This window comes from Mytilus californianus, unplaced genomic scaffold (genome assembly GCF_021869535.1).
Source record: "Mytilus californianus isolate M0D057914Y unplaced genomic scaffold, xbMytCali1.0.p SCAF_2, whole genome shotgun sequence".
NCBI lineage: Eukaryota > Metazoa > Mollusca > Bivalvia > Mytilida > Mytilidae > Mytilus > Mytilus californianus.
Genome location: NW_026262668.1, coordinates 136,708,538 through 136,732,479, shown reverse-complemented (window position 1 = coordinate 136,732,479; position 23,942 = coordinate 136,708,538). Strand labels below are relative to the sequence as shown.

Sequence of the window (23,942 nt, the reverse complement as noted above, 5' to 3'; positions counted from 1 at the left end):
TATGATAAAATGTCTTGTTACTAATTATTCGTTAAGACATAAACTGAAAAAAGGTTAACGTTTCGGGGTTGTTGATTGCAGTATCATTCATGTATGCTCAATATTTCCATTGTTTACTTTTCATTAAACGAAAAGAAAGAAAAACCAGAAAGATTCTAACATCTACATCAATTCATTTGGTCTTTCGCGGATAGTTGGCATTGGCAATCATTATAAAAGAGAGGCGAAAAATACCAAAGGGACATTTAAACTTTAAGCCGAAAATAAACTGACAAAGCCATGTTATAATCTCCGTGTTTTATAAAGAAATATAAGAACGAAAAAATACCTCTAAATAACCGAATGTTTTCAACACATCTAAAAGTTATGATCGAAATAGCTTTCGATCTGCCATCCTGTTTTGTGTAAATATAAGGTCAACAGAAACTTAAAACATTTAAACTGTGGTAAGAAAGTGTTTACTGTCACTTACAGGTCTCTTATTGTAGCTATATAAGTTTTACGATACCATATACTTATATATATATATATATATCTCATTATCTTGAAACGTCTGTGAGAGAAAAGAAATTCTTTAAAATGGCAGCGGATTGTTTTCACTCCCCAGGTTGTTCAGAATCTGAATTTATATTTCGTAACATTAACCTGAGTCTTAACAATAACCATATTATTCGGAATGTATCAGGAATGGTGGAAAAAGGAGAAATTCTCGGAATTTTGGGACCGAAAGGTTGGTATTTAAAGATTTTTACAAATTGGTAGAAACCTAGAAACCTATACAAAAACAAATCTCATCAAAGACACCAGGCTTAAACTTGTGTACGCCAAACGTGCGTAAAATGACAAGTTGAAAGAAAAATGATACTGTACTTATAATACATCGAACAATTCTCACATTGTCTTGTGTCTAGAAGTAATTTTGACAGAGTAGTCTTATTGTGAGCGTCATTTCTGGAAAGTTATGCGGCTATCTACCAGAATTGTTTCCGTTTTTTTTCTCTCTCTTAAATTAGACCATATGCTTTCTCTTTTAAATTGTTTCAGATTTTTGTCATTCCGGATTCTTTCAAAGCTTACTGTATGACTACAGCTCATTGTTGAAGGTCGTTGTTCACATCTATGTCCTAATGTCTTTTGTGGATATTTGATATTTAATAATACCACGTCTCCTTGTTGTTATATTTATTAACATTTACTCATTGTTAGTATAAGAAAATAACACTGTGTAAATTTCGTGCGTCCGGAGCTTTTCTGGATTTACCATCGTCAGGAACGCTTAAACCTAAATAGTTGAAAGCCAGGGATGTATATTTATGTATTGATAAGCCCCTATTTTTTTTATATATATATATAAAAGTCTTGAGGTACATTGACGTCCGTTTTCTGTAAGTTCATTTTGTACATAATACAAATTTGAGAGAGAGTCAGACATAATTTCCTCTTGTTTCGTAATAACAATATAATAAATGGATCTATAAATTTTTATAATAAATTACCTTAGAAACTATTTATGTTTTCGGGGAGTTTGTTTTTGAATTAGTGCTTAAATGGCGGAAGATCAAAGGCAATGAATTAGAAGATGCGACAATCCCGTTTACGGATTAACTTAGGAAAGACGAATGCTAAGCCAATATTTAATTAACCTCAAAATCCTGTGACTTCTCTTGTGTACATTGGATGTAAGTCATGCTGTACTTTAAATTGATTGTAAAATATTTAAGGTGCACTTCAAATTTGATATGAGAAAATTGATATTCACTTACCTTTCCAAAGTTTTATCCACTCCTTTTAGAAAATAAGAAGGAGTCTTAAATAAATGAAATATACGAAATACATGATATTCAACAAAAAGAAATAAAACAACTATATTTAAAATTAACGTTTTCCCATCCAATTGTACTAAAATATTTTATAAGTGTTTCAATTTATGTCATAAATGTGCAAAGTTGATGTGTGCAAGTTACAAGTGTTATATTAAAATAATTTATACACAATGAGGTGCACCTTTCCTGAGCACCAGTGTTCACCCCATTGTTTTTGGTAGGGAGGCGTTAAATCTTTAATAGTAAAGTTAGGTGCACCTTCCCTGAGCACCGGAGTTCATCCTATGTTTTTGGTAGGGAGGTGTTAAATCTTAAATAGTAAAGTTAGGTGCACCTTCCCTGAGCACCGGTGTTCATCCTATGTTTTTGGAAGGGAGGTGTTAAATCTTTTGTAGTTTTCTGTGTTTTGTTGACTGTTGTTTGTATTTTCGTCAATTTCCTTTTTGGTCATGTTTGAGTCTGTCTTTTTTTGATTGACGGTTTTTGATTTTTCTCTTGGTATTTTTTCACTTTTTGTACTAGCAACAGTGCATATCAAATTGAACAATAAATTCAAATGGTAATTAAAAACCAATTGTTCAGAGAACAATTGAAGGTCGTTCCAAATTAAATTTCTAAATTATTGATAAGAAGCTACTTCCGGTTTAACCAAAGATACTATTGGCGTCCAATCATAGGTTTCTTCATACTGATTCAAAAAATATATGGTTTCTATTTATGTTTGAAATAAGAGAGATAATATTCTACTTCCGGTTTAGAAAGTGTCACTTCTGGCCTCATATGAAAGATTTCTTTCCACTGATTCCGTAAATATAGGTTTCTTTATTTGTTCAGTGTATGTTCAATGGTGTTAATATGTCCTTTGATTGAGTTAAGCTATTTCAGTTGATATTTAATAGTGTGTCTTTCTATGTTGTGATGTTACACTATTGTTTCAGAAAAAGGGTGCAGGTTTGGTACCATTAAAACGTTTAAACCCGCTGCATTTGTTTGCACCTGTCCTAAGTCAGGAATCTGATGTTCAGTAGTTGTCGTTTGTTGATGTGGTTCATAAGTGTTTCTCGTTTCTCGTTTTTTATATAGATTAGACCGTTGGTTTTCCCGTTTGAATGGTTTTACACTTGTAATTTTTTGGGGCCCTTTATAGCTTGCTGATCGGTGTGAGCCAAGGCTCCGTGTTGAAGACCGTACTGTGACCTATAATGGTTTACTTTTATAAATTTTGACTTGGATGGAGAGTTGTCTCATTGGCACTCATACCACATCTTCTTATATCTATATTCTATTTACTTTTACCTTAAACATGGGAGATAATTTGCACTTTCCGGTCAGGAAAATGTCACTTCCGGTCTCATATAATAGCTTTGTATGCGCTGATTCCAAAAATATATGGTTCCTATGTACTTTCACTTGAAATAAGGGAGATAAACAGCCACTTCCGGTTTACCGAAGGTCACATCCGGTGCTATAAGAAAGCTTACTTTACACTAATTCCGAAAATATGTGGTTTTTAGATACTTTTCTTTCAAATAAGGGTAATAATTAGCTACTTCCGGTTTACTAAAGGGGACTTCTGGTGTCATTTTAAGGTTACTGTATTCTGATTGTAAACATATGTTTGGTTTTTTTTAGGGCAAACATAGCTACTTCTGGTCACAAGGTCACTTCCAGTTGATAATTTTCAAGGTCATGTGTTACCCAACCCTTTGCAAAAGACCCTATGGCTTTATCGTGTACCAGAATGAAGCATAAATCAATGTACCTTAAATTTTAATATTTCAGGGGCAATAACTCCTATAAGATATCATCAGATCACTTCAGACTGAATTACCAGTTCTTCGTCTCACCAACCCAAACATTTATCTAGCTTTTAAAGTAAGATAAAAGATGCACACACAAGCAAAGAGCAAAATTTAGAACATGACCTTGACCTATGTCGACACTTTTATTTTTGGAGGACCAAGGACCTCAAATCAAGATACCCTGGTCTCTATCACTTACAGTTCATGAGTTACATTTATATATCACTTATAAATGTCAATACGAAAGGGGAATAACTCTCATAAGGAGTCGCAGTATCGCTTCGGTTAAAATTGACCGATCATCCTGAAGAATTAACGAGCAATTTGGAAAAATAAATTTGTCGATTTCTTTTACGGTTGCGAAGGAGATGCGCACACAAGAAAAACAGTTTTATGGGGAGATAACTCTTTCAATAAAAGTGTTCGATTAAACAGGGTGAATAACAAAAGCGCTATGACTGTTCGATATCATATGCAAAAAAATAAGCGACATCTTGCGAAACCACTTTATACCGCACGAAAGAGGTTTGGTGGAAGAAGACAAAAATAATAATCAGTACAAAATCAATAGGTCTTTCCACAGAAAAGTGGAAAGATCTAATAAAAGAAAACATAACAAACAAAAAAATACAAAACATTATAGTGGTGCTGCAAGATAGAAACAATTAATGACATACACGAGGCTGAATAAAGCAATAAAGCAAAAGTTTCTGTTTTTACTCAAAGGGTGACCGGGGTTTCCGGGTAAAAGACTAAATTTTCAATCTAGAAACATAACCTGCAACAATATGAAAGATTAACATAAGTAATGTGGACATTTTTAGCTAAAATTTAAAGGCTCATCCCAAAATTTAGTAGACTTGGCTACTGAGCCACTGCTAATCTTTCGCCCTGGTTTTAGAATAAGAATACCCGTTCAGCATTAAAAAAAGACCCTAAGTGACATCCCTATGCGGTGGGAAGAGGACGTTAAATCCGATTCCCCTTGAACCTTGAAGAGAGAGTTTGAAGCTAAGCTATCTGTACGTTGAAGAGCCATTCGAAGACATCCTTTGAGGGGTCTGTTTTGGCCTGTTACAAAGGAAAATGTCTGTTCCATTAAAAAAAACTCTGGTTGTTCAAATTTGTCGTCCTCCATCCCGGTCGACCTACTTCACAGTCGTTACTTACTGGATTTGTTCTCGTCCTGACTATGATATGCATGAAATATTTGCCCCTGTAGTAAAAACAAAAACAACCAACAGCTATCAAATTTTGTCTCATTGATTTATAAACAAAAACGTGTAAAAACAAATTATAGTCAAATAGCAGATAGTCATGCTTTATAGCGTAGTACTAATTCAGGAAAACAAATGAAAGTAAATTGGACAACAAAACGGAAAGAACAAACGACGATTTCAAATTTCTAAATCTAATCCTCTTACTAACACAAGTAACTTTTGCACAATGTATGAATATTAAACGTGAACAACCGCTTAAACAGTTAACATTTCATTGACGCTTCATTTTGGAATATGAATGTATACAATTTGCTGTGTTTAAAACGCTTCCTGCATATTCACGTGTTTAAGTCAGTACAATAGGACAGAAGCCACGAGTACAACGTTAACAAGTATATTGTAAATCATGCAGAATAACACACAGACTATATAACTTCTGTAATTGTTCAAATTCATACTATTTATTATGGGATTTAAATTCTCAGTCATTTGACAGTAAATTATGTATTTAGTGATAAGTTAGGGAGAAAGTAAATGAACTCCTATAAAACAATAAAACAATATATAATATTGAATATATCGCCATGTTATTTACTGACAATCAACACTAAATGTTTCCATTCCTACATGCGACTTTAATAGTATTTTCTATAAAATTATATGAATTTCAAAATATATTTCATTCTAAATCATTAATCAGAAAAACATGGATAACGACTTGTTTTTGAAATAAAATATTATTTAATGATTCAGTTTATCATTATTCTTATATTTATCCATATTTGTTCAAATTCATACTATTTATTATGGGATTTAAATTCTCGGTCATTTGACAGTAAATTGTGTATTTAGTGGTAAGTTAGGGAGAAAGTAAATGAACTATAAAACAATAAAACAATATATAATATTGTAGAAAGTCTTATAACAACAACACTGGAGGGACTGCTGCAGAAAATTTATTGATCGACATGTTTCGGTGCCTAGGGCACCGTCATCAGGATACAAATAATACATTGAACATACTTAAGTGTACAATCGGGTTGTCTTGTGACAACGTCATAGTATAGTAGTTGTTATGAAAGGGAAGTAATAGTGAAAGTATAAATAGAAAATGTATATAAATAGATTGTCAACATGAAAATGAAAGTAAATTAAAATTGTTTGTATATCAACTCTGTGTTATTATTGTCTCAGCTAAAAATGTTATAAATAGAATGTACAAACACATGTCTGTCCCATAGTTCTTCCGGTAGCTCATCTAAACATATGGTTTCATCACTGCTGCTTGTTGTCAGGTCTATGTAGTCTTCCTGAGTAAGGTCCATGACATAACCGTAATCGTTTGTTATGTATTGCGGAGTGTTATTTAAAGAAGAGTCGGAATCCGACAGGTACAGGTCTTGTTCCAAATCACTTGTTGAGGGTTTTTTCGGTTTTGAGGTGGATGATTGGTGATACTCATACGGTGATTTAGCTGGTATTGTCCTGAATGTAGGTGTTTTCCCGTTCCATTCTTTTTTCTGTACGGCTTTGAATGGTGGTCTCCATTTTTCTATTGCTTTGGCCATTTCACGAGGATTTTGTTGGAAGCTATTATAATCTTCTCTGGCTTTATCTGGGTGTTTTGATTTAAGGTGTGTTACGGCATTTGATTTTCTGGTGAAGGTTGCAACACAATGTTTGCATTCAAACATTGTTGCGACTGGTTCGTGGCGTTCCTTATGGTGTCTTCGTAAAGTAGAAATACTGCAGAAAGTTTTCGGGCATTTTTTGCAATTAAATCGTCTTGTGAAAGTTCCTGTAGTTTCTTTTCTTTTGGTAATCTTCGTATTAGCCATATCGTCTGTTAAGGCCCCAGGGTTCGGTGCTTCCAAATTTATGTATAAGAGCTTCTTCCGTTCTTAGTCTGACGTTTATGTTTTGTTCTGTGGTTGTTATGCCTGTTATGGTGACGTCGTGTTTATTGTGACCATTTGAGGTGAAGTGTTTCGAGACTGGTTTTGTATTATTCTCAGTGTTGATGTCCTGTAGATGTCCCCTGAATCTTTCTTTTAGGCTATATATTGAATATATCGCCATGTTATTTACTGACAATCAACGCTAAACGTTTTCATTCCTACATACGACTTTTATTGTATTTTCTATAAAATTATATGAATTTGAAAATATATTTCATTCTTAATCATTAATCAGAAAAGCATTGATAACGACTTGTTTTTGAAATAAAATATTATTTAATGATTCAGTTTATTATTATTCTTATATTTATCCATATTTACACTTCGAGGTTTATATAACCATAAGGTAGCATAACTTAATGAAACATGGACAATACATGTACTAGGAGGGTGTTTAACGACCTTGACTACCCATTAGAGTCTCGCATGGTCGGTAGGAAAAATAGAAAAATAAATCAATGCAGTTTTATTGTTGTTATAAACAATCAAATTGCAGTTATTTTTCAATGCATTTGTATTATAATGTTAAATTTGTTGTTTCAAAACTTTTTCACAATCAGTCTACCTACATGTAGACTGATGACGATATAATGAAAAATAAAACTTATAATAACTAGTGGACGCCCATTATTTAGACTATATGATGCGTTTAATGTCCGTTTTAATAGAACTTGTTTTTGATTGGTTGCTGTTTCATTTTTGTTTACCATACATCTATTTTCAACATAAAAAATTTATAAAAATCTCAATTGATAATTTTAACAAAACAATGGATTCACTTATAATGTTCTTATCTTATAACTTGTAGGATCTGGAAAATCAGCGTTAGTTTCAACAATTGCAGGACATTTGAAGCCATATATAGGAGAAATACTTCTGAACGGGGAACCAGTAAACGTATGCCAAAACAGAATAGCCTTCGTCCAATCACGAGACTTGTTTCTTCCTACATTGACAGTATATGAAACCCTATCTGTAAGATACCTATTAAATAACAGTTTTTATGTGCAGACTATTTCAATTAACGGGAAAATATCATAATCAATCTTCTGTAAATATAAAAGGAAGAACGAAAGAAACCTTAAATTGCAATTGTTTTCATTTTATACTTCCATAGGTCAACTTAACGGCAACAATGAACAGATTTTAATATCAAATCCTTGCTGCATCTAAGTGTTATTGTCTTAACTATGAATAGATTAATTCTATAGTATATTCCTTTTCTTTTTAGTTTACTGCTCAACTGAGACTTTCTTTAAACGAATTTAACATCAAAAACAGAGTTAAACAAGTAATTGATCTGCTTCATCTACAGATGTATCTAGATTTCAGTAAGTTAACACGAGATGTTAAGAGATATTTCAGTGAGTTATATCCGACAAGATTACTTAAAAAATGTAGACACTTAGTGAAGTCAAATATTGTCTATTAAGACAAAAATCTGAAATCATGACGTATTAAAATGTCAGAGTGAAGTAACTGTCAATTTAAACATCGATCTTTATAGGATGAAATACATTACAAAGTCAATTTGGAGAAGGCTTAATGTGTTTATCTTGTGTTTATATGAAACCGTAAGTCTCAGTTATCCGACGATTAAATCTACTCTTACGACATAACGCGTGTCATCTTCAAAATGTGCTGTTCCAGTAATTACAAAATAAAAAAAAATCCATAGAAATTGCTTCATTTGTTGTATTGAAGAATTTAGAAATTCTGAAAATGAATCTATTAACGGTTTACATATAGAATAATACAAAATCCGTATCGCATGCTGTATCACCACGAGAAACCAATATCAGTCCCGAGGGCCGAAGGTCCCGAGTGCTGATATTGGTCGAGTGGTAATACAGCATGCGATACGGATTTTGTCATGTATTATTCTGTTTATCATATATTTAAATAGAATCAGATTAATGTGATATACGTTTTTTTTTAAATCGTCCGAAAATATAACAAACAAAAGAACATAAGGATTTTCCTGTATTTTTGCAGCTGACTTAGTTTTTTTTATAGACTTCCTTATTTGCTTAATATCCACATCGTAATGTCCCCTACAAGCTTATTACATGCTCAATATAGAGCTATGAAACTGGCAAATAATATACTTTAAGACCATATATTTAAAAGTATTCACTAACAATAGTGTCAACTGTTCCCTCCTGTAGAATACAACCCACCTTCCCAATATTTGTTGTTAAGTTTAATCATTATACTACAATTGGAACTCATTTGTATACATAAATATGGACAACAATGTTACCAAGTATCATTTATTCAAAGATTATTAACAGACAAACAGGGGATTCCTATATACACAGTCATTGGACAAAAGTGAGTTCCCACTAAAAAACTTATTGTATCTATTTTATAAAAATCACTTATAAAGTTACTGGGTAATACTTTTTTTTTTAAATATCGATTTTAGTTGAAATGATATGACATTTCTTGAGTGGGAACTCACTTTTTTCCTATTCCAGGAAATACAGAAACTGGACGTCATAGGTCAAACGTTGACGTCATTTGATTTATGACGTCACGCCAGGTATGCGATACGGATTTAGCTATGCGATACGGGGTATGCGATACGGGTTTAGCTATGCGATACGGGGTATGCGATACAGGGTAGGTGATACAGACTGGAAAAAAGAACCTTTATTAGATATACAAAATTGCTGTATTTTGTACAATATATGATAAAAATAAATACAATATCACAAACGTTCAGCTAAATCTAAACTAAATAGATACAATATCATACACGTGCAGCTAAATCTAAACTGAATAAAAACAATATCATACTCGTTCAGCTAAATCTAAACTGAATAAATACAATATCATACACGTTCAGCTAAATCTAAACTGAATAAATACAATATCATACACGTTGAGCTAAATCTATAGATATAAGAAGATGTGGTATGAGTGCCAATGAGACAACTCTCCTTCCAAGTCACAATTTGTAAAAGTAAACCAGTATAGGTCAAAGTACGGCCTTCAACACGGAGCCTTGGCTCACACCGAACAGCTAGCTATAAAGGGCCCCCAAAATGACTAGTGTAAAACCATTCAAACAGGAAAACCAACGGTCTAATCTATATAAAAAACGAGAAACGAGAAACACTTATGAACCACATCAACAAACGACAACCACTGAACACCAGGTTCCTGACTTAGGACAGGTGCAAACAAATGCAGCGGGTTTAAACGTTTTAATAGGCACCAACCTTCACCCTACCTGAAACAATAGTGTAACATCACAACATAGAAAGACACACTATAAAATATCAATTGAAATGGCTTAACGCAATCAAAAGACATATCAACAAAAACAAGTGAACATACACTGAACGAATAAATTTGATCTATGACACAATGTAAATACAAAATTAATAAAACATGGGGGTTAGATGTAAAACAATATCAAAAAGCCAACCATAACCTTGGACAAAATAAAATAACGTACACAGGTAAATCAAAATAAATAATTTTGTTGTAAGGTATACATGGAGTATGGAAATAATTTTTACAAAATAAATAATTTTGTTGTTCCTAGTACGAGAACAAAAGTGAAAATTTATCGTCATACTAAACACTTATCAAAGGTGGTATACATTAAAAATAGTGAGACTAGATATAACACTGAATAAGTAAACATTAAATAACAAAAATACATTAAAAATTGTATTATCAGGTCAAATTAACACGAAAGTACGATTTGAGAGTACTCGCAGTTACTGAAAGCGAGTTCAAAGCCAAAAACAATTAATAATAAAAAATCATGCATCAGAGACTAAAATCAACTAAAAAAACATCCCAGGGATTTAGTGTTTTAACTTCATGGACAGGCAAAGAAGACATGACTTGTGCAATAAACTAAATAAATACAATAGCATACACGTTCAGCTATATCTAAACTAAATAAATATAAAAGTTTAATTGAAGGTCGACACCAGTTGAGCTAATAACTGTTTAATGAATAAAAATCTACCTTTGTTCCATACAGTGGTACAGGTCGTTCCTACAGCTGTGAAAAAGAAGCTTAGCATAGCTTGTGAAATTCTGATAGATCCTAAAGTTCTAGTTATTGATGTAGGTATAGCTAATCCTATAACAATATAATTAAAAATAGTACAATGTTCAAAAACAAATGAAGATGAAGACGATAATGAATAAGACAACACAAACAAAACAGTGAAAGAAATGCGTCTTACATTTACAACTGTGTACGATATTCAGTAGATCTTTATGGCTACATGTACAACTGTGTACGATATGGCTAGTTAAGAAATTTATAATCGATGAGTATCTTTCAACGTTGATTTGTTAATTTTGATATTTTACGAGCTGTTAATTTGAAATTTAGTTAGAAAAAATACTTCCAATACCATATAAGCCTCGCATGAAGCAATACAATAAATGTTGAACCTTTGTAATCACTGAGGGTCGTTGACGAAAAATAAATTTCGAATTGCGCACATGGTACATCATATAGTTTTGCATATCTACTTTATATCGTTGTTTGCTTCGGAATCTTAGGAATTGATATACATATACTACGTATGTGTAATTTTAGGAGCCAATTACAGACTTAGATTATAAAGATGCCTTAGATTTGATGAGGTTTTTAAGGTATTACATGAATCAGTTTGAAAAGATAGGAATTGTCTCACTACGAGCTTGTCCAAGTGGGATATACCAAACCTGCTCCAAATCATTGTTTCTTTATAATGGTCATGTAAGTGTTTTACTCATACATATGTTATATGATATAATGAAGCTGTAATAAAACTGAAATAAAACGACCACAAGTATAGAAATAAATCCCAATATTTGTTTGTCTATTTTCAAATACTGATAAGTGTATTAATTATGGAAGGAGAACATAACGATAGAAAAACTGTAAAGGAACGGACCACATCAACCAACAATTAAATCCTTCGAACAAAGACCTAGACGTGCATCAACAATTAACAACACATGGTCCAGATAGACTTACTTGGTACAGTCACACAATGTGGTGGGTCAAGTTCACGTACGCACAACTCGCTCCTTCGTCTATCTAGACCAAGAAGTATGGAACAACCAAATATAAAGTAAATAATCCAATGTAGTCAGACATTCAACCTAAAAATCGCTTCTAAACGAAACCTACATTGTACTATCTTGCCAATAGAAAATAATAGTTATATGTTTCCTTAATTTGAGGAAGAATGATTTACGATTCTCTTACGATGAAATGTAATACTTATAGGTCAAATATGAGGTCCAAAGCTATAAATAAAACATAGTGAAGTTTTTATGCACGATGTTTTAGTCTCTTATTAGATACTCTGCACATTATACCAACAATATAACTGCTCCATGATTTGTATTAAACATAAACTATTGTTTCTATTAGACCGCGTTTTACGGAACCACAGCACAATGTGACAGTTTCTTACAACACTTAGATACAGCTCCACCTGACGGCCACCATCCTATGGATTATATGTGTAAGGTCTTTAAGATAGTTGTTTCAGTATTGAATAATACATCTATGTAAAAGAAAAGAAAGGATATGGGGTATCCATCCATGACGCAAAATTAATACATGCACAACACGGAACCAAAAAAAATTCACCTCACTGCAAGTTTAAAACGGCCCCTAGCACCTGTTTGAGCGGAATTCATTGCAAAATGACGATCACGCCACAACAGTGAAATGAAGAACAAAACCATGGAGATAGAATTGATACATAAAAAAATATCATGAGATCTGATATAAATGCCAATGATGATCTGAACAATTACAGGTTACTTTAATACAGCTTTCAACAATGAGCAAATCCCATATCATATAGTAAGCCTTAAAAGGTCCCTGTTGAGACAATTTATAACAAACAAACGGATTCAGACTGCAACAATAAACGAAAAATAAATATGAGTCATAATTGAAGTCTTAATGAAAGGAGTCAGTTTATACTAGCAAACTGAATATAAATGCACGAAGAACACACCGAAACAGTTCTAGTTTCACTGTAATGATTTTTGGTACATAATTTCATATCAGCAGTAGCTGCAACAATAAAGTTTTCGAGTAAAATAACCTCATGTGAAATTTAAAAATAATCTGTCTCCATTCGTTGACTTTAACTATTGAAAATACAGTGGAGATGTATTTATATGAGATTTTATAGTCATACGTCCATGTACCAAACTGAGCACTATTTTTGTGAAATGTATTATATTTAGGGCGTTTTGGCCTAGTTTTAAACAGACACTTAACTTTCTTCAGTAGAACTTCTTAATGAAGATTGCTTGGATGACACAATCCCTGTCCAGGAAAAAATTGTTGAAGCCGCATACAAAAGAAGGTATTGTCATTATAATTTGCGTTGTAAATACTTTTTTTTGTTATATAACGCTCTTTATATTAACAAACAAACAGACCAAAAAAAAAAAAACCAACTCCATAACAACTCACCCATACAAATCATAATAAAGGTAAAACCAAAAAATTAAATTCTGATATTCCATCAAATGGTGAAAATGTAAAGAGGAAGTACAACTGCTAATATATTTTTGGCTTATATTTTTGCTGCGAGGAATGTGAAAACTTCCATATTAAACCAGTTGACATAATGTGAAAACTTCCATATTAAACCAGTTGACATAATGTGAAAACTTCCATATTGAACCAGTTGACATAATGCAAACATTTAAAAAATCTTAAATTTTCTTTCTCACAGATTTTGTGTGTTCTGATCTTACATTTAACGAATACTTTAGTATAGCTATAGTGTCGGTGTTAAAACTCTCATGGTTTCATGTACCAACTTCTTCTTATCGTTTAATAGTCGTTGTCCGTCTTTTTTTAATATAATTTTGATACATTTTTCACATTGACACCACAGAAATATAGCCCTAAATGTTTGGACTAAGTGTGTGATCTCTTATTCAAATTTCTTTACCCTCAACATTTTTTTTAGGATTCAGTCTCCTTATTTTATAATTTTCCTTTGTTTTTTTTCAGAAACACACATGACTGGCCTGATTATTTCCATCTGACAAGATATCATGCTAAATCTCCCAAAAGTAGTAAAAGTTCACTGAGCAAGGATAATAACAACCATACCAAACCAGTCAAATACGACGCTGAGGAAATCAAAGTATTAATAGAAAAAACAAAGGACACAACACTATCCAGCTCTTCGTCAGGTCTTTATTCATCATCTTATTGCAATCAGTTCTGGACATTATTCTGTCGTAACTTCACAAATGCACGTAGAAGAATTTTGTTTCCAATCAGTGTTATACAGAATGTGTATATTCTTGTTGTCTGCATACTGGTTTGGTGGCAACCAGAGAGAACGGAGGAGACCGTTAAGGACAGATTGGGTTTGGTAAGTGTATGTAATAATACGGCTGTACAATATATAGACTGTTAAAGACAGATTGGGTTTGGAAATATAGGAGATGTGGTTTGTTGCCGATGAGGCAACTATCCAACCAATATGAAGTGGATATAAGCAATTATAGGCAACCGTACGACCTTCAACAACGAGAAAAATCCATACAGAATAGTCGGCTATAAAAGGCACCGATATGAAAATTATGAAACAATTCAATTGTGAAAACTAACGGCCCAATTTATAACAAAATAATTAACAAAAAACAAATATGACAGGCATGAACCAACGACGTTTACTGGTCTACAGGCTCCTGACTTGGGACAGGCACATAACGAATGTGGCGGGGTTAAACATGTTTGAAGGCGTCGACCCTCCTCTAACCTTGAAAAGTGATGTAACAATATAACATAAGAACATACTATAAAAATCAGTTGAATTAGGCTCATCTCACCAGATCGATACAAAGCAGAAAAACATCAAACAAAAATACAAACCGGACGTGGCGAGATATTTATACATCCACCACAACACAAAAGTTACAAAGTACAGATCTAAGCGTACTTGCCGTTGCTGACGGGTAGTTCAACGACAATAACAACTAATAAAACAATCATACATCTAAGACAAAAACTTCAATCAGTACACATCCAACATCCAATGGATTTAGTGTCGGGAAATAGTTGCTGTCTCTGGAAACAATAAACTTGCTATTGTCCTCATAGCCAGTAAGTAAACGATTAAAGAGAGGAGTAAACATATCAATAATTTAATTTCAGTTCTTTTTTACTGTTGTTCAGTGGGCGTTTTTTTCATTGTTAGATGGTATCCTAACATGTAAGTACGATTATATATAGCTTAGTTAGATGGTATCCTAACATGTAAGGACGATTATATATATCTAAGTTAGATGGTATTCTAACATGACAGTACGATTATATAAATCTAAGTGAGATGGTATCCTAACACATAAGTACGATTATATATATATCTAAGTTAGATGTTATCCTAACCTGTACAAATATCTAAGCTAGACGTAAGTACGATTATATATATATATATATATATATATAAGTTAGATGGTATCCTAACATGTAAGTACGATTATATATATATATATATAAGTTAGATGGTATCCTAACATGTAAGTACGATTATACATATCTAAGTTAGATGGTATCCTAACATGTATAAGTACGATTATACATATCTACGTTAGATGGTATCCTAATATATAAGTACGATTATATATATCTATGTTAGATGGTATCCTAACATGTAAGTACGATTATATATATATATATATAAGTTTGATGGTATCCTTACATGTAAGTACGATTATATATATATATATATAAGTTTGATGGTATCCTTACATGTAAGTACGATTATATATATCTAAGTTAGATGGTATCCTAACATGTAAGTACGATTATATATATATATATATATAAGTTAGATGGTATCCTAACATGTAAGTACGATTATATATATATATATATAAGTTAGATGGTATCCTAACCTGTAAGTACGATAATATATATATATAAGTTAGATGGTATCCTAACATGTAAGTACGATTATATATATATATATATATAAGTTAGATGGTATCCTAACATGTAAGTACGATTATATATATATATATATAAGTTAGATGGTATCCTAACCTGTAAGTACGATAATATATATATATAAGTTAGATGGTATCCTAACATGTAAGTACGATTATATATATATATATATATATAAGTTAGATGGTATCCTAACATGTAAGTACGATTATATATCTAAGTTAGATGGTATCCTAACATGTAAGTACGATTATATATATCTAAGTTAGATGGTATCCTAACCTGTAAGTACGATTATATATATAAGTTAGATGATATCCTAACATGTAAGTACGATTATACATATCTAAGTTAGATGGTATCCTAACCTGTAAGTACGATTATATATATCTAAGTAAGATGGTATCCTAACCTGTAAGTACGATTATACATATCTAAGTTAGATGGTATCCTAACATGTAAGTACGATTATATATATCTAAGTTAGACGGTATCCTAACATGTAAGTACGATTATATATATATATATAAGTTAGATGGTATCCTAACATGTAAGTACGATTATGTATATATCTAAGTTAGATGGTATCCTAACATGTAAGTACGATTATATATATCTAAGTTAGACGGTATCCTAACCTGTAAGTACGATTATATATATATATATATAAGTTAGATGGTATCCTAACCTGTAAGTACGATTCTAAGTGATGTTGTCGATGTTAATGGTATCACTTCAGTCTGATCTATAGAAATAATAACAACAAGTTCAATGGCGTTGTCATATGTAACAGACAAAAACGTTATCAAATTAAGAAACTGCCATAACTTAATCAGATGTTATGACACAAACAAATACTTTATCAATTTGAGATGTAAGAGATTTCCTTAATATTCAATTGAGTTACGTGTATGGTTTCATGATGACTTTCCATGCACTGTTATACAATAATAAAGTCTGTTTCAATCAGATTAATCCAAGTGCAACATTTTTCACACTTTCGCACGATCGTACTATATATCAGCTTAAATTTTACTAAATCGTAGGACTTTTTCAAACACCAATAAAACGTAAACTCACTGAGAAGCTCACTGGTATGTGAGTACAAACAATTATTTGAAAAAAAATCAGTATATATGTGCATTTTATTCAACAAAACAAAATGAGTATTATAGTTCATCAAATCCTGAAATGTGTATAATACAATATTAGACTTCCTTTTTATTTTGATGGTTGGCAATGTGCTATATCATGTGTTCAATGCAATACTTTAAGACTTTATTAATAACATGCCTATTTTGATAATAACCAACACAAATTTGGCATAGTGGATGTGTATTTTCAAATAAATGATTTCTTAACTTTTACAATAATTTTCTACAAAGAAGTGATTTCTTCAAACAAAATGCACACTTTTACTCAACACCACACAGCATAATGGACAAAAAACGAGAGGAGGCGAAAGATACCAAAGTATATTCAAAATCATAAGTCGAAGAAAAACTGATAATGCCATGGCAAAAGACGAAAAACGACGAAAAGACAAACAACAGTACACAAAACACAACATAGAAAACTAAAGACTGAGCAACACGAACCCAACCAAAAACCGGGGGTGATATCAGGTGCTCCGGAAGGGTAATTAGATCCTGGTGCACATGTGGCACCCGTAGTATTGCTCATGCAAGTACAAACCCAATGATAAGTATAATTCATTCAAACTAACATCCTACCCTATTTAAAAAAGAAAAGCATATCTTAAAGATTGTATGTATACGTATCTTGTCATTTAATGACACAAATAAGCCAACTGTTGCCCTACTTTATCATCTCCTATTAATTTAACAGATAAATGTGTTATGATAGATAAAGTGCATCAATGAAAATCAAATTGTAAAATGAGATGCTATGAATAATTGAAAGAAAAGCTGGATATCGCAAACACGTATTGTTACTTTGGTTTTGATAAGAAATTCGCAATAGCCACCAGCTGACATCTATTACAAATCTTGTTATATTGATACCAATCGGAAATTCAAAATGGCTGCCATCTGAGGTTTAAAACGTGCTTTGGATTCCGATATTACAATTTTGAAACAAATTGAAACCAACCTTACACGATGTGTTATATATACACCCGGAAAAAAGTATCACACCACCCTGATTTTTTTTTTATTATTTATTGCATCGAAAGTATATGCTAGTAAACGATGTCTTTTTTTTTTATTAACAAGATTACAGACATAAATGAATCAAAAAGGTTGAAGAAAAATAACTAATTTAGATAACTTTATTCTTTTACAAACCAGAGGATGTTGTGGGTACTAGAAATTGACAATCTTTAACTTTGGATGCATACAATAAAACTACTTCCAAATCCCAATTCTTTTGTTTGGAAAACGAGAACATGTGTCTGTGGTTACAATACACATTGCTGTATATCATAATTGTTTTCGTTTATTGTTTTGTACATAAATCAGGCCGTTTTCAGTGTTTTCGTTTGAATTGTTTTACATTTGTCATTTCGAGGCCTTTTATAGTCTACTATGCGGTATATATTTTTCCTGATTGTTGAAGGCCGTACGGTGACCTATAGTTGTCAACTTTTACGATAATTAGTCACTGGTGGAGAGTTTTCTCATTGGCAATCATACCACATCGTCTTATTTTTATATTGCAATGTCAAATACTGAGTGAAACCACCTTTCACACGATTCACCGATTCTAACCGTCTTCTCATACCATAGATCAAACGTCGCCTGTGTAAGGGAGCTACCATTTGATTTTTATGGGGGGGGGGGGGGGGGGGGGGGGGGGGGGGGGGCTAGGATGAAATTTGAAAAAAATAGGCAGGACAGGAGTTTTGAGTAAAAAAAAAAGGCAGGATGAGATTATTTGCAAAAAAAAAGGCAGGATGACAATTTATGTAAAAAAAAAAAGTCATGATAAACTAAAAAAAAATAGGCAGGACCGAATAGAGTGAAAAATAAAAAGGCAGGACTGAATAGAGGGAAAAATAAAAAGGCAGGACAAAATTTTTCATCCTAACCCCCCCCCCCCCCCCCCCCCATAAAAATCAAATGGTAGCTCCCTAATGTGGTAGTCTATGCCATTCCTGCTGTATGGAGTGAGCTAATTCTGTAGTAGCGGTACTCTCACACGTACCACGACGACCATTTATATCCCAGATTTGCTCAGTCGATGATTTATATCAAGCTTTGACCCATGAATCGTTAAGACTACTACAACAACAAATTCAACTATTGGAACGTGGAAAAAGAAGACAAGTAGCATCGGTGATTCGGGTGAACGGTGGTTTTACTCGGTATGAACATTGTTGTGTTTATTGTTATACCAGCTGACATGTTTCACAGAAAAAGAATTGTGCTAATGAACTAATAACATAATTGCATAATTTATATACTTTTGGAGCCATAAATAATAGTATTTGCTATGATATTTTAGTTTGTTAATAAAAACCAGGGTGGTGCGATACTTTTTCCAGATATATTGTTATTACTCTAGTTCTGACTTTTATTTAATGCTTCAGTGGAAATATAAAACAGCTGAGCGATTGAGGCTCCATGGAACCCATACGAATTGTTCTAATATAGCATTGATTTGTATTTTAGTTCCAAAAGAAATCAAGGTTATCAATAAAGAGAGAAAATACAATCATTACAGACTCTCAGCTTTTTGTTTATCTAAAACGTTGAGTGAGATACCTCTGACAGTTATACAGCCTTTCGTGTACCTGAGTGTTATATACTGGGTTGCTAACCTCAATAATTTGGAGGCATTCTTTGCATCTCTTGGTGTATTAATGGCCGATGTACTAGCAGCACAGGTAAATCTGAGTATATGACACTTATATCTTATCATATATCTGTCAACTGTCTTGAGTTTATTTGCAAGGTTAAACCCTACAATTAATTCTGAACCCTTTTAAGAGTATTTACGTGCGTTCAGAGAAGAAAATGTTTATATACATTCAAAAGAGTATTTTTTCAAGCAGTCCATTTTATTGGGAAACACATAGTAATAACTTTTACCTTATCAGAATTAGTTATGTTTACATACAGTAATCTAAGATTATCATTATTTGTATCGGTATATATTTTTATTTTGTTTATTGATAACAATTTGTTTCTATTAGCGTTACTTATAATTTGACGTTCACCATTGACGTTTAAGAAAATTTAATTTCTTTGTCCAGAGTATTGGAGTGTTTATTGGAGCAGCATTGCGACCGCCATGGACCGTTACTATGGTACCACTAGGTCTACTGTCAATGATGTTGTGGGGTTTGTATATAAACTTTTAACCTAGATGATTAAATTCAGATGATTTTATGAGATTTACAATCACTGCTTTCATTGAAATTCCAAGGTGAATATTGTTGTAAATAGATATTTTGAAGATATTTTGGATTATATCTACGCATTCGTTTAATGAAAGTTTAGTACGCTGAAGGCAAATAAAAAACTAACATGAACGATGGTGATGGTGATGATGATACAGGCCACACATATGACAGTTATTTTTAAAGTTCAGCGAATATCAAAATCTTAAACTACAAAATGTCAAATACATTAAAGTTATCATCCCTTAACTATACATTTGCAATTAATAGTGTAACGTTAAAATGTTGAGGATGAGGTGGAATTAATGTTTTTACAAAATTAGAGTATCGTGCTAAACGATTAAGGTTATCGTGCTTATGGTATTATGGGATTTGGTAAATATTCTTCCTTCTATAGGTGATTAGAGAATATTGTCACTTCACATCAATAGCATAAATAAGAATACTACAAATCTTGTAAAATTAAATCATTATTGACAATATGAAGCAAACTAGTAAAATTGCTTGATATTAAGGTGGCTGGGGTGTCTTCCTCCATCTTGGATTTTGAATAGCAGATATCAATCGGTTATTAATGATCTTTAATGAAATGTGCAAATTTCGTGATTAGTATGTAATTCATGTGTAAGACTTTTCGTCTTAATATAGAAAGTTATGCGTTTTATCATATTTTACGGCTGTATTTTACAAAAAACAGAATATTTTTGTTTGATTCAATTTTTTTTCAACTGTGCCATAAAAGGGAAGATAACTCAGATAAAGTAACTTTTATAATAGAATGTGTTATGAATTTACCTATTATATTTATGTAACAAGAAAACTAGTTCGGTGACCCCATCTTTTCTTTTTCTTATCTCAAAGCATATTATTAGAGCTACCTTCTCATATTTTATCTTAAAATTCTATGGTTTAGTTATAGTTTTATCACAAAAAATTGGGTTTTCCATGCAGAATCTATACAAAATCTGACAATTTTGCACAACCTGTAGCGTGATACTGGTGACCCATAATTTTTATAATATTATTGAGAAAAGCATGACATAAACTACTTTTTGACAAATTATTAAAACATTCTATGGATTTTGATTTAGACACCCAATCTACCTTAAAATACTAAGTTGTTTTTGCAGCGTACAATATAAAAAAAATGACGTCACTTCCACGCAGCCACGCTTACCTTACTGGCCCATATTTACCAGCCTTTATGGTATCAAACAAACTTTCATTTTTATGTTTGTTTCTCAGCTAAAAGCCTATGCTCTATTGACGTTAATGAATCAAATGAAAGAGGCAATAGACTTATAATTATAATCAGCTGAGTTTTTGGTGTTACCTTAAACCATGATGATTAAGCTGGGCTTTGTTGGGTTAATTTATAACAAAATATACAAATATTGATATCCAAATTGTAATGATAAATCACATTTTGTATTTTTACAGGTGGAGCATTTAATACACCACCCTCATGGTTTAGTTGGGGACGATTCGCATCGTTCTTTTACTATGGCCTGAATGCATTTATTTACCTGGAATTTAAAGATGCAAAACCAATAAAGTAAGATATAGAATACCAAAAAGCTATATATTATACTCTTCTTTATAAAACAGTGCAAAACAGTTGATTTATATGAATAAACGGAGAAGTCCAGTACACGTCTATTAGACTGCAATTGAACGTAAAAAAAACCAAATACAACAAAAACAACAGATACACGTACGGTCTTAATTGATTTGTTCACAAGAAATAATGAAATCAATAATAGGGACTCATATAAGTTAGGATATCATAGAACAAAAGCATCAGATTAAATGGAAGACAGAGAGGCGGAAAATACCAAAGGGATAGTCGAAAACAAACCGACACTGTTATGGCAAAAATCGAAAAACGACAAAAAAACAAACAACAGTATACAAAACACAACATAGAAAACTAAAAACAAACCCCACCAAAAATCTGAGATGATCTAAGGTGAATCGGAATGGTAAACCGATCCTATTCCACATGTGACACCCGTCGTGTACATACAAGTACAAACCCAGTGATAAGTCTAATTCAGTAGGTCAGATTTAAAGAAAAGAGGGCGGGATTGTGATTATGACATTTGTGAAACAGATATTCCATGACGGTCAACCCCCTTTTTCAATGAGTTTAAACTTATGACTTTGTCATTATTTCATGATAATTAAGATATATAACATTTTGATTTTGGGGATTTTTTAAATTTTACAGATGTGGTGCAAAAAGTATGGTTCCTGTCTGTAATATGATCAACCCAACAACAAATTCTACATATACAGAGTTTGATTCCGATATAATACTACTGGTTACAAAAGTTGAATGGCCACTTTCGTACTATCTTGCAGTTTTAATTGGAATATTTGTGATCACTAAAATACTTTGGTATATTGCTATGCGGCGAAGAAAGTCTGACGAGTAAAATGTTTTATATGTGTAAATTTTGATTGCCAATAATTTTCATGAACAGTAGATATACTTCATATGGCAAATAGATAGTTGTGTAATGTTGAAGACCTTCCATTAAACTGGAGACAAGTTTTGTATTTTTAGGCTAGAAAAGCCAGGCATATACCATCAGTGGATTAACAATGGTCCAGATGGATATTGATAATTCAATAATTGGCAAGCTATATTGCATGAAAATGCAGGAACAATTAAAAATATAATGTACACAATACGTTCTGACAGCCATCACCTTCATTTTGATAACCTCAAGCTGAAACAACAACATCTAATTTGAATATAATGGTCCATGCAAAACAAGTGGGACATTTTATTTTGTTGGGTTGCTATCTCATTGACATTTACCTATTATAATCATGATAAAGAAGTATCATGACTACTCACGTTTAACGTTCGCCATCATGAATTAGTCTCTTTTGTGATCAGCTGAGAGTGTCATATCTATTCCATTGTGATTAACGATTTTTAGCCTTACATAGTGTGATTCGTTACCAGCCTTGATCAATAGACATCGCGGTGCTAGTAGTGTTCTTTCTGATATGATCCTTGTTTTATATTTTTTTGCTGTTTGCACAAGTCTATTTTATTATCTGTAACTTTGTTAATTTTTTATAGCACTGGGTCGATACCTCTGCTGGTGGACTGTCAGTCCCGGAGGATATCATCAGCTCAGTAGTCAATACTTCGGTACTGATATGATTTATAACAAACCTTTCTTAAATTGTCCGTTTACAAATTTAGAATTTATTAATCAACTCCCTCAGGTCAAGTTGAACTTTAAATGGATTTGGCTATTATCCTTTTTGGTCATATTCTTCTTCAACTGTTTTGGTTCCTATACATCTTTGGCTTAAATATTCGCCTTTGTGCGTTCCTGATAAAGGTTAACCTTGAAAATCGCTTTGGACGCATGCAATTTATAAAATGTTGTTTTCATTTTTTGCGTTGTTGCTTTTGCTTCATATTTCTTACCATTTTTTGTGTTGTTGCTTTTGCTTCATATTTCTTACCATTTGTTTTCTTCAGTTTTGCCTATTTTTTTGAAAATTTTAACAGATCGAGAAAAAATCTAAGGGACATTAGCTACGAAGATGACATAAAAAAAACTAAGGGACATTAGCTACGAAGATGACAAAAAAAAATCTAAGGGACATTAGCTACGTAGATGACAAAATATTTTTTTTTGTTTCAAATATTTTTAAAAACGGAATTATGAAATATTATTTCGCTATTAACAGTAAGTTTTGTTCAATTTTGTCAAAATAAGCTCTAAAACATCAATAATTCAACTCATTTGAATCCGTATTCATCCGAACTGCAATTTAACCC

General features: G+C 32.2%; 1 protein-coding gene across 1 annotated transcript; it reads left to right on the top strand.

Moving 5' to 3' along the window:
• The first annotated feature begins 579 nt into the window (after window positions 1-579).
• LOC127727835 (uncharacterized) lies at window positions 580-22,830 on the top strand. Its single transcript, XM_052234950.1, has 13 exons — window positions 580-730; window positions 7,612-7,778; window positions 8,035-8,134; window positions 10,810-10,895; window positions 11,380-11,541; window positions 12,205-12,298; window positions 13,081-13,159; window positions 13,819-14,188; window positions 14,974-15,031; window positions 19,401-19,615; window positions 19,985-20,072; window positions 21,572-21,686; window positions 22,362-22,830. The coding sequence occupies exons 1-13, from the start codon at window positions 580-582 to the stop codon at window positions 22,567-22,569; spliced, it is 1,893 nt and encodes a 630-aa protein (XP_052090910.1). The 3' UTR covers window positions 22,570-22,830.
• The last annotated feature ends 1,112 nt before the right edge of the window (window positions 22,831-23,942 follow it).